The sequence below is a fragment of the Ceratotherium simum genome, chromosome 24 (assembly GCF_057802395.1).
Source record: "Ceratotherium simum simum isolate JZ-2026a chromosome 24, ASM5780239v1, whole genome shotgun sequence".
NCBI classification, from domain to species: Eukaryota; Metazoa; Chordata; class Mammalia; order Perissodactyla; family Rhinocerotidae; genus Ceratotherium; species Ceratotherium simum.
In genome coordinates, this window is record NC_141923.1 from 33,902,499 (window position 1) to 33,914,826 (window position 12,328).

Sequence of the window (12,328 nt, forward strand, 5' to 3'; positions counted from 1 at the left end):
TCAGCATCAACACTGGAAGCTACAGGACAAGGAGCACTGTCTTCAAAGTTCGGGAGGAAAACAATTTCCACCCTAAAATGCTACAATCAGCCAAATTATCAGTTAACAGAGAGGGAAATCAATATCTTTTCAGACATGCAGGGTGTCATAAATTAACTTCCTACGCTCCGTTTCTCAGGAAGCTATATGAATGTACTCTACCAAGACTAGAAAGTAAAAAGAAACAGAATTTGGAAAGCAGACTATCTACTATAGAAGAGAAGTGAAGGGAATTCCCAGGCTGATGGTAAATGCAAATTCCAAGAAAAGAGTTGGCAGCAGGGCTGGAATGCAATCAGTCTTGAGAGGAGCAGGATGACAGACGGCTCTAGGAGGGACGGCTCCAAGAGAAACGAAACAAATAAGTTACCTGATGTGTCTGAACCAGCCCAGAGGAGATCTACAGTTCTGTTAAAGAGTCTGGGGCTGAAACAGTTCACAGGTATACAGAAAACTAAGCAAACAAAAGTACAAATGATCAGGGTCTGGCCCAGTGGCGTAGCGGTTAAGTTTGTGTACTCCACTTCTGCGGTCCAGGGTTTGCCGGTTCAGATCCTGGGCACGGACCTATGCACCACTCACCAAGCCATTCTGAGGCAGGGTCCCACATAGAGCAACTAGGAGGATGTACAACTATGACATACAACTATCTACTGGGGCTTTGGGGAGGAAAAAAAAAAGGAAAAAAGGAGCAAGATTGGCAACAGATGTTAGTTCAGGGCCAATCTTCCTCCAAAAAAAAAAAAAATACAAATGATCACTCCTGGGAAAACAAAAAGTTGTATAAGAAAAAAACCTTAATTTCAGTTTACTATGTGGCTCAGCTATAAATAATATCAACATAAGTAGTAGATATTAGTCTGATAAAAATGACGATTTACCTATATCAGGAGCACAGGGAAGGGAATAAGTATCTGTCTGGGGACAGAGGGACTGCAAGAGTACTAAATCATGTTTTCCACAGTAAAAAGTCAGAAAATAATATATAAAATAAGCAGTAATATACGTATGTAATTTAAAAATATAATGGTAATTAGCAGAAAGAAATGAAATTAGTTGCCTCTGAAAAGAAGGAAGAGCAATTAGGAGCAGGGGGAGGAAGGCAGGGAATTACTTACCATTTCTTTTTCTTTTTTTTTTTTTTTGTGAGGAAGATCAGCACTGAGCTAACATCCATGCTAATCCTCCTCTTTTTGCTGAGGAAGACCGGCTCTGAGCTAACATCTATTGCCAATCCTCCTCCTTTTTTTTCCCCAAAGCCCCAGTAGATAGCTGTATGTCATAGTTGCACATCCTTCTAGTTGCTGTATGTGGGACGCCGCCTCAGCATGGCCGGACAAGAGGTGTGTTGGTGCGTGCCCGGGATCCGAACCCAGGCTGCCAGTAGCAGAGCGCACGCACTTAACCACTAAGCCATGGGGCCAGCCCCTTACCATTCTTAAAAGTCTTATAACATTTTGATTTATTAAATTAAGCACTTGTATTCATGATAAAAAATTACATCTTCTGAAATGCCTGGCATATAGTAAATGGTCAAAAAAATAAGATAGAATAGGGACTCCGACCCTTTTATTTAAGCGGCATCTACATTATTATAAACCAGTTATCATGGTTATCATCAGACAATGAGTCTACTTTAAGGCATTTCTGCCCAATACTTATACCATTTTTGAGGATTAAATTTTCAAAAACAATTATACTTCGCAAGCAATACTCTTCCATTCTTCAACTACTCTGATAAGAAGTACCTGGTCCTCAGTAAGATTCTCAGCATCCCAGTTGCTGCAACGGAGTAGAAGGGACTTGTCAAGGGGAAAGTTCAAAACGGTCTCAGCAAGTGATTTCAGGCTAAGCCCGTTACAGAGCAAATTGCTTCTACAAGAAATAAATAAAATCATGTATCAAAAATGGGCAAAGGACAAGAACAAGTAAATCAAAAAAGACATATAAATGGCCAATACACAGATGACACATACTCCATGTCACTAGATATCAAATAAAATAAAAATTATATATAATTCTTTAATCTATCAGATTGCAAAGATTTTTAAAAATAACTATCTATACTACTGGTGGAGCATGAAGAATCAGACACTCTAATCTAAAATTTGTGAACTGTACATTTATGCAACCTTGATGAGAAACAGTTTAACAATAAATAGCTATCAAAATTTTGAACATGAAAATTCTCTGATTCAACAATTCCACTACTAGGAATTTATTATAAGGACAAATGTACCTAAAACAATCTTCATTGAAGCACTATTTATAGTAGCAAAGAATTGGAAACAACCTAAATGCCAGTCATCAACAGAAGACTGATTAAATATCCACGCAATTAAATTCCATACAGCTACTAAAAATAAGGAAGTGGATCTATATTGATGTGAAACGATGTCCATGACATATTAGTTAAGTAAAAAGAGACTTTGAAAGAAAATACGTGTTGTAGTTCCTTTCTGTTAATATATATACTACAATACTACATAATAAATGTGTCTATGTGATTCCAGGCATGTGAGAGACAGGAAGCACAAAGAGATAACTAAATTAATCAAATGTTAGTGATATTATCTCTAGGTATGGGATTTCAGGTGATTATACATCTCCTTTATGTTTTTCTATAGTTGAATTGTCCAGTGTTCATGTATTACTTTTCAAATTTGAGAAAATAATAAGGCTATTTTCATTGAGGGAGTGAATGTACAATATAATCAAATAATAACCTTTCTGCTCTTGAAGCACTTTCTGATTAAAACAGCGGCAGGATGGTGAAAAAAATTAATTTGTCAAGGATTGCAGATTCCAAACAAGAGATAAACATGTTAAGAACACAAAGGTCTACAAAAGTGGAGCCGACTTCCTGGTTACCAAGTAAGAGACTAGAAGTTTTAGAGCAGGAAGCTTGGAGGTGGAGGTTCATGTCAGCGTTACAACATGCAGGATTCCCTGAGGCATAGTAGGACATGAAATCATTATAAAGATGAAGAAAAGGAAGTCTTTCCTTACAAAAACAAGCAGTAAATTGATGGATTTCATCATCCCCAAAAGGCAGCACTGACTAAAAAGTGAAAAAAAGAAGGCCAGACACACTTAGGTAAAACACACAAGGTCTTGGCTCCATTAATGGAAATTACAGATTTGGGGGAGACATAAAAGTTTCTTTTGTTTCATTAGAAATTATAAAAGTAATGAATGCTTATTATTAAAAATTCAGACAATAAAGAAGAATAATGGGTGAAAAGTGAAAACCCTCTGCCCTCCACTTTCACTCCTCAGGAAGAAGACTCTCAACAGTACGCTGTGGCCCCCTCCAGACTTTTTCCATGCACAAATAAACAGATGGTTAGATAGAGAAGTAGATACAGTTTTTTGATATTTGTTTTGCTTTTTGTCCTGCAACTTGCTCTATCACTTAATGTAACAGAGACCTCCTTCCATGACAGTAAGTACAAATGTACTTATTTCATTCCTTTCAACAGCTGTGAAAATTTTCAAGCATGGATATTCCAAAACTCTTGAAATCATTACCCTCATTGAAGGACAGTACTTGGCTTTTAGTTATTTAATTCCATTTAGGTCATCTTTTTTTAAATGTCATATTTGGGAAGGTTTCACATTTCTTGAGGGTGAATTAAAAACAAGATGCCACCTTTTCCACTTCAAAGTTCCACTAGGAAAGATTCCAAAATCATATACAATAATCTCTATAATAAATCATCTTCAGTTAACATATAATAAAAAAATATAAACAGTATGAAGAAAAGAAGACATCGTTACCAAAGAAAAATTGTGCTCCCTCCCAAAGTCAACTGAAAGTAACAACTACCTATGGCAAACATCAGGAGTAACCTATGGCTAACAGTGCTAAGTATAATTCTTGCACTAAAACGTCCAGTTTCTTACACTATGATGTCAAAAAACTTAAATTTTACTACTAAAGTGTTCAATAATAAAATAAGAATAATTTTTTAAATTTTAATAAAATTTCATTAAAAATTGAAAGGGTTGGGGCTGGCCCCATGGCTTAGCGGTTAAGCGCGCGCGCTCCACTACTGGCGGCCCGGGTTGGGATCCCGGGGCGCGCACCGATGCGCCGCTTCTCCGGCCATGCTGAGGCCGCGTCCCATATACAGCAACTAGAAGGATGTGCAACCATGACATACAACTGTCTACTGGGGTTTGGGTAAAAAAAAAAAAAGGAGGAGGATTGGCAATAGATGTTAGCTTAGAGCCGGTCTTCCTCAGCAAAAAGAGGAGGATTAGCATGGATGTTAGCTCAGGGCTGATCTTCCTCACACACACACACAAAAATTGAAAGGGTTGATAAATGCTTCATTCTTATTTTTAGAGAAGTTCATGGTAATATTCAGCTTCGGCACAATTCTTATTTTGCCACTTGGCCAGTCTGCGTTGAGCCAAACAGAGAATTCAGTGCACCTCTAATTTCTATATATTCATAGAGAAGACTGTAATTACATAGAAAGATCTGGAAGGACAAACCAATTGGACGATGGTACTGAAGGTGGTAGTGATGATGACGATGACGACAGTAATAGTTAAAATTTACACAGTACTCTCTATATATCAAACACTATTTCTAAGTTCTTTGCATAGTTTATCTCATTTAATCCTCACACCAATCCTATGAAATGGGAACATTATTATGTCTACTTTACAGATGAGGGAACTGAGGAATAGTGAGGTTCAGTAACTTGCCAAAGGTCACACAGCCTGTAAGTGGCAGTGCTGGGGCTCCCACCCACACCGTCTGCTCCAGGGTCAATTCTAGCCACTATGCACACCACCTCTAAAAGCAGGGAGTAACAGTGGGCACCTCTGGGGAGGCAGTGCCAGAGGGAGGAGGGCCTGATGAAAGGCGGCCTTTGCTGTTAGACTCCAAATACTTCAAATTTAGGCAAAAAAAAGAAATAAAAGGTATCCAAATTGGAAAGTTAAAAAATTTTAAATACAGTAAATATTTTCATGTGCTACTTGAAAAAAATTCATACTTTATTATAAAAGTTTTATTTACATAAGCCAAACTACCAAGCTAAAATTTCATTTTATATTCAAAAATTACAATGTGTAGATTTTAATCAGGCCTTCTCTTAGTTTATCAAATCTTCCAACCTTTTTTTTTTTTTTTTGTGAGGAAGATCAGCCCTGAGCTAACATCTGCTAATCCTCCTCTTTTTGCTGAGGAAGACTGGCCCTGGGCTAACATCTGTGCCCATCTTCCTCCACTTTATATGGGACGCTGCCACAGCATGGCTTGACAAGCTGTGCATCGGTGCGCGCCCGGGATCCCAACTGGCCAACCCTGGGCCACTTTAGTGGAGTGCGCACACTCAACCACTTGCACCACCAGGCTGGCCCCCTCCAACCTTTTAATGTCAGTACCACTGAAGGCAGGGAGAGAGGCTGTTTCAGTCCAGTCTTAAAACAAGGACCTGTATGAATACATGAGAAGGTAATTGTGACTCCGTAAAAGAAAAGTTAGAATAGAATTTCCATATGAACAGAATTCCAAGGGAATGGGAAATCTCTCTTCCTTGCAGTAAAGCATTAGGTCTACCATCATTTTTTGTCCAAAGCAGGGTTTGCAAACACTCATCAGGATGAGTCAGGGTTGCAATGGGAGAGGTGGGGACTCTGGCAAGTTGAACGGAACATGCTCAGCTGAAGAGAACAGCTGCTACCTAGCCAATTGCTGCCACCTAAAACTGTTGACCTTGTCAAATCATCTAATTTTTCAAGAGAAGCTAAAAACACAGATTTTTACATTAAATCTTCTAGATTTAAACTAAAATTTCCCAAAAATATCACATGGGAAAGAAACAAAAACATTTCAGCTCTAATTTAGCCAGTGGGGCCATCAGTTTACAACCTGTAGCTCATAGAGACACGTTATTAATGTTTCATCTAAAAAGACCAATTCTAGGTAACTAAAATTTTCTCAGAAGTTAGAATATTTCCTCACAAATTCAATATGCATCTCAGAAGGTTCTAGACTTCTAAAGAATTTTAGATGCTGCATTACTGAGTCTCAGTAATCTACAAATCTTGCTATTTGCCCCACTGTACAGGAATTCCAGCATTCACAGAAACCATACCTCTGCCTCATGGCTAGGTATCGGAGGTCCAGGCACCCCTTAACAGTGAGGCCATAGTCCTGCAGAAGCTTGCTGGCATCTTCTGAACATCCTACTCCAACTTTTAAAATAGCGTCATCTGCCAAAATGTCCAATAACGTTTTTGGTAGTGTTTTTCCTCCACAGACCAGCCTGGGCAAGCGAACCAAGACACAGAAGCCACTTGGGGAGGCCATCTGAAGAAGTGACAGAGGACTGGCTTTGCCTTCCAAATTCACCTGCAACAGAGGAAAACAGGGCCACAGTTCACACCCCAGCATAGCAACAAGCACAACATGAAACTGGCAAGAAAGTCTAAGAGATACATCCTTAACTTCCCAAAGGGAACAGCTGACCAGAGTGTGGTTCAAATCTAAGAATGAGCCTTTGCTAACAAATGCAACAGACTCTGTGAAGCAGGAGCCTAAGCAGAGGTTACTGAGGGCCCAAATATGAGCCTGAAATATGAGCAGTCCATAAATAGTGACCAGCTGGCACAAAAGAGCACTGGGACACACACTGGCAATGTCATGTGAAACATACTGGTTTTAAAAGGCCAAGGAGCACAGTGCCAAATGATAAACATATTCTTTTCATTATCTAGACTCCCTAAAATACTAATAACTCAACTCATTTACCTCATCATCGCTGCCTCAAGATTCGATTTTTAAAAAGAGGTAGGAAATACAGTACTATAAATAAGTGGTACCTGCCAATATAATAAATCCTGGGAGCACAAAGTGCTTTCTCAGCATTTTATGGTCACAAATGTCATTCATAAAAGAAAAAAAATGTATATTGTGTATAAGCTAGGATTCTTATATTTTAAGAAATGAAAATAACGTTATATATTAACTGATCTAGTTTTAATCTTTGTGAGGTAATAGATAAACTGAAGAAAATGGTGAAAGCTAGGAAGTTATTCCCAGAAAAATTTACATACAAAATTCATGTTAATTAAAGGTTGCCTAAAGTGATCTACCAAACCTAGGTTAAGCACCCAATAAATTCCAATCCTTCTCATTTTTCAGGAGAGGAAATTTAAAGCCTACAGGTGACGCAGTTTGCCCAAACGCAGAGAGAGAATGGCAAATTCAGGACTAGAAACTAAATTTCCCAATCTCTAGAATAATAGTTCTCAACCAAGATTGATTTTGCTTCCCCCACCCCCACGCCCAGGGACATTTGGCAATGTCTGGAGAAATTTTTGGTTGTCACAACTTGGGGGAGGGGTGCAATGGTATCTAGTAGTTAGAGGCCAGAATGCTGCTAAACATCCTACTGCGTACAGGATAGCCCCTCACAACAAAGACCCATCTGCCCAAAATGTTACCAGTGGGGAACCTTCTCTAGGCAATGCGGTTCTCTCACTACCACGCCATCAGTGTGCTAGGCACCGCACCAGGTGCCACTGTGGGTACAAAGTTACAGAAGAGGTGGAAACTGCCTTAAGAATTACAACCTTATAGGTGGAGTACAATATGCACAAGCTCACACCTTCAGAAACGACATGGTAAATACCAAAGGAGTGGTTCAAACAAAATGTTACAAGTACTCAGAAGAGGGATATTTCATAGTTGAGGTGATCAAAATCACAGAGAAGAAACAGTCAAGATCACAAAGAGTGGCTGTTAAAAACAAAATTCAGGGGAGTGATGTCAGCATCATGGTGGAGTGAGCTCTCCCCTTAGACTCTCCCTCCTAAGATAAAATGAAAAGGACATTCATATGCCAACATAGGACATTCACACAACACAAAGGCATCAGAGAGACCCACATAGCCATATGTCTGAAGGAGGAGTGCTGGACCCCCTGGAGGAAGTGGAAGGAAGTAAGGAGATCTCCTCTCCCTCCCCCAGTGGCAGCGATCCTGGGCTCCACACCATGCAGCTCTCAGAGGAGATCGGGGAGGAGCGGCCCTCCACAGGAACACCTGTCGCTCTCCACATCCCCTCACAGCCTGGGGGAAAACCCCACACAAAGATGACTAAGCTACTGCGGGGGTGTCTTCATCAAGCCAGCACCCCAGGAGAGCAGATAGCGAGGGCAGAGTGAGAATGCCCCTGGGATTGCTCAGGAGAAAAAAAGCGCCCCTCCTCCCTGCCTGGCATTCCAGCTCAGCTCGTCGGCCAGAGCACCTGTGCAAAGCATAGAAAACCAGCAGCCGGCAGTGAGCAAGTCAGGCTCATGGTGGGCTCAGAATACACAGCTCTTGACCCCCACCCACTGGCGGCAGACAGAAGCTGTGACCAGATATTATCACTATGCAGAGGCACAAATCTATGCTGTCAAACAGTATGAAAAAATATATTAAATTTCCGGACCAGAAGGAAAATGCCAAGCACACAGAAATCAATCCTGAAGGCACAGAAATTTATAATCTAAATGACAGAGAATTAAAAATAGCTATCATAAAAAACTCAACAAGTTACAAGAAAATACAGATAGACAGTTCAACGATATCAGGAATTCTTCACAAAAGTGATTGAAACTATAAAGAAAAACCAATCAGAAATGTTAGAGACGAAAAACACAATGGATGAGATAAGGAAAAATGTGGAATTCCTGAACAACAGAGCTGATATTATGAGGGACAGAATTATCAGCTTGGAGGACAGAAATACAGAAATGCTTCAGATGGAGGAGGAGAGAGAACTAAGATTAAAAAGAAATAAAGAAATTCTCCGAGAAATATCTGACTCAATTAGGAAATGTAAAATAAGGATTACAGGTATTCCAGAGGGAGAAGAGAAGGAGAATGGAGCAGAAAGCTTGTTCAAAGAAATAATAGCTAAGAACTTCCCAAACTTGGGGAAGGAGCTAGAAATACAAGTGGAAGAAGCCAACAGAACTCCTAAATACATCAATGTAAAAAGACCTCCTCCAAGGCATACGGCAGTAAAGCTGGCAAAAGTCAATGACAAAGAAAAAATATTAAGGGTAGCAAAGCAGAAGAAAATAACTTACAAAGGAAGCCTATCAGGCTTTCCTCGGATTTCTCAGCAGGAACTTTACAGGCTAGGAGAGAGTGGAATGATATATTCAAAATTCTGAAAAACAAAAACTTTCACCCAAGTCTATCCAGTGAAAATATCCTTCAGATACGATGGAGAAATAAAAACTTTCCCAGATAAACAAAAGCTAAGGGAGTTCAGCGCCACAAGACCCCCCCCACATACATGAAATGCTCAAGAAGGCCCTCATACCTGAAAAAAACAGAAAGGGGTTACAAAGCCTTGAGCAAGGAGATAAATAGGTAGACAAAATCAGAAAATTGCAACTCTCTATCAGAACAGGTTAACAAACACTTAATTATAACATTAAAGATAAGGAGAAGGAAAACATAAAAAATAAACATAATACCATTGTAACCACAAACTCATAACACAAGATGGAATAAGCTGTGACAATAATTACCTAGAAGGGGAAGACAAAAGGGATGGAATTGGCTTAGTCTAAGAAAATAAGAGGCTATCAGAAAATAGACTATCTATGAGATTTTTTTATATAAACCTCATGGTAACCACTAAAGAAATAATCAGAACAGAGACACAAATGATATAGAGAAAACTAAGAAAACCATCATAGAGAACTACCAAACTGAATTGGTAGTCCAAAATACATGGGACAAGAAACAATGGACATGTAGAAGAACTGGAAAACAAGTGATAAAATGGCAGCGTTAAGCCCTCCTAGATCAATAATCAATCTAAATGTAAATGGATTGAATTCTCCAATCAAAAGACACAGAGTGGTGGGATGGATTAAAAAACAAGACCCAACAACATCCTGACTCCAGGAAACACATCTCAGCTCTAAAGACAAACACAGGCTCAGAGTGAAGGGATGGAAGACGATACTCCAAGCTAATGTCAAACAAAAGAAAGCAGGTGTTGGGCCGGCCCCGTGGCTTAGCGGTTAGGTGCGCGCGCTCTGCTGCTGGCAGCCCAGGTTCAGATCCCAGGTGCGCACTGATGCACCGCTTCTCCAGCCATGCTGAGGCCGCGTCCCACATACAGCGACTAGAAGGATGTGCAGCTACGACATACAACTATCTACTGGGGCTTTGGGGGGAAAAAAATAAATAAATAAAATTATAAAAAAAAAAAAAAAAAGAAAGCAGGTGTTGCCATACTGATATCAGACAAAGCAGACGTCAAGACAAAACAGGTAGGGCCGGCCCCGTGGCTTAGTGGTTAAGTGCGCGCGCTCCGCTGCTGGTGGCCTGGGTTCGGATCCCGGGCGCGCACTGAGGCACTGCTTCTCCAGCCATGCTGAGGCCACGTCCCACATACAGCAACTAGAAGGATGTGCAGCTATGACATACAACTATCTACTGGGGCTTTGGGGGGAAAAAATACATAAAATCTTTAAAAAAAAAAAAAAGATAAAATAGGTAATGAGAGACAAAGAGGGGAAGTATATAATGATAAAAGGGATACTCCACAAAGAAGATACAACATTTATAAATATATATGCACCCAACACAGGAGCACCAAAGGACTTAAAGCAACTATTAACAAACCTAAAAGGAAATACTAACAACAACACAATAATAGTAGGGGACCTCAACACCCCACTTACATCAATGGATAGATCATCCAGACAGAAACTTAACAAGGAAATAATGTCCTTAAATGAAATACTAGACCAGATGGACTTAATAGAAATATATAGAACACTCCATCCAAAAATAGCAAAATACACATTCTTCTCAAGTGCACATGCAACATTCTCAAGGACAGACCATATTCTGGGAAACAAGGCAAGCCTCAATAAATTTAAGAAGACTGAAATCATATCAAGCACCTTTTCTGACCATAATGCTATGAAACTAGAAATCAACTACAAGACAAATGCTGGGAAAGTGACAAAGATGTGGGGACTAAACAAGCTACTGAGCAACCAATGGATCACTGAAGAAATTAAAGGAGAAATAAATAAATATCTCTAAGACAAATGAAAATGAAAATACACCATACCAACTCATATAGGATGCAGCAAAAGCAGTCCTGAGAGGGAAATTCATAGCAATACAGGCTCACCTTAACAAACAAGAAAAATCTCAAGTAAGCAATCTTAAACTACACCTAACAGAACTAGAAAAAGAAGAACAAAGCCCAAAGTCAGCAGAAGAAAGGAAATAATAAAAATTAGAGCAGAAATAAATGAAATTGAAACAAACAAACAAAAAACAGTAGAAAGGATCAGTGAAACAAAGAGCTGGTTCTTTGAGAAGATAAACAAAATTGACAAACCCTTAGCCAGACTCATTAAGAAAAAAAGAGAGAAGGCCCAAATAAATAAAATTAGAAATGAAAGAGGAGAAATTACAACGGATACCACAGAAATACAAAGGAATATAAGAGAATACTACCAAAAATTTTATGCCAACAAATTGGACAATCTAGAAGAAATGGATAAATTCTTAGACTCATACAATCTCCCAAAACTGAATCAAGAAGAAATAGAGAATCTGAATAGACCAATCACAAGAAAAGAGATTCAATCAGTAATCAAAAACCTCTCAAAAAATAAAAGTTCAGGACCACATGGCTTCTCTGGAGAATTCTACCAAACAGTCAAAGAAGATTTAATACCTATCCTTCTCAAATTATTCCAAAAAATTGAGGAAGACAGAACACTTCCTAACACATTCTACAAGGCCAACGTCCCCCTAATACCAAAGTCAGACAAAGACAACACAAAGAAGGGAAATTACAGGCCAGTATCGCTTATGAACACGGATACAAAAGTCCTCAACAAAATACTGGCAAACCGAATACAGCAATACATTAAAAAGATCATACACCATGATCAAGTGGGATTTATACCAGGGGCACAGGGATGGTTCAACATCCACAAATCAATCAATGTGATACACACCATGTTAACAAAATGAGGAACAAAAACCACATGATCATCTCTATAGACGCAGAGAAAGCATGTGACAAGATCCAACATCCATTTATGATAAAAACTGTCAATAAAATGGATATAGAAGGGCTGGCCCAGTGGTGTAGTGGTTAAGTTCGCGCGCTCTGCTTCGGCAGCCTGGGTTCACAGGTTTGGATCCAAGGCGCGGATCTACACACCACTTATCACACAGCCATGCTGTGGCAGGCTTCCCATATAAAATAGAGGAAGATGGGCAC

At 39.4% G+C, this 12,328-nt stretch overlaps 1 protein-coding gene across 6 annotated transcripts in view; it reads right to left on the minus strand.

Moving 5' to 3' along the window:
- The window catches only part of EXD2 (exonuclease 3'-5' domain containing 2), a 100,423-nt gene that overhangs the window by 13,637 nt on the left and 74,458 nt on the right, over window positions 1-12,328 (minus strand). For 5 of the 6 annotated variants that reach the window (XM_087448332.1, XM_087448330.1, XM_004426280.3 and 2 more), the window contains 2 exons: window positions 6,156-6,412; window positions 1,788-1,914 (listed from right to left, as the gene is read on the minus strand). In XM_087448332.1, coding sequence (XP_087304458.1) covers window positions 1,788-1,914; window positions 6,156-6,370 — 342 coding nt within the window. In that variant the 5' untranslated portion in view covers window positions 6,371-6,412. The remainder of the gene's footprint in view (window positions 1-1,787; window positions 1,915-6,155; window positions 6,413-12,328) is intronic. The other variant, XM_014784332.2, reaches the window with a different exon arrangement.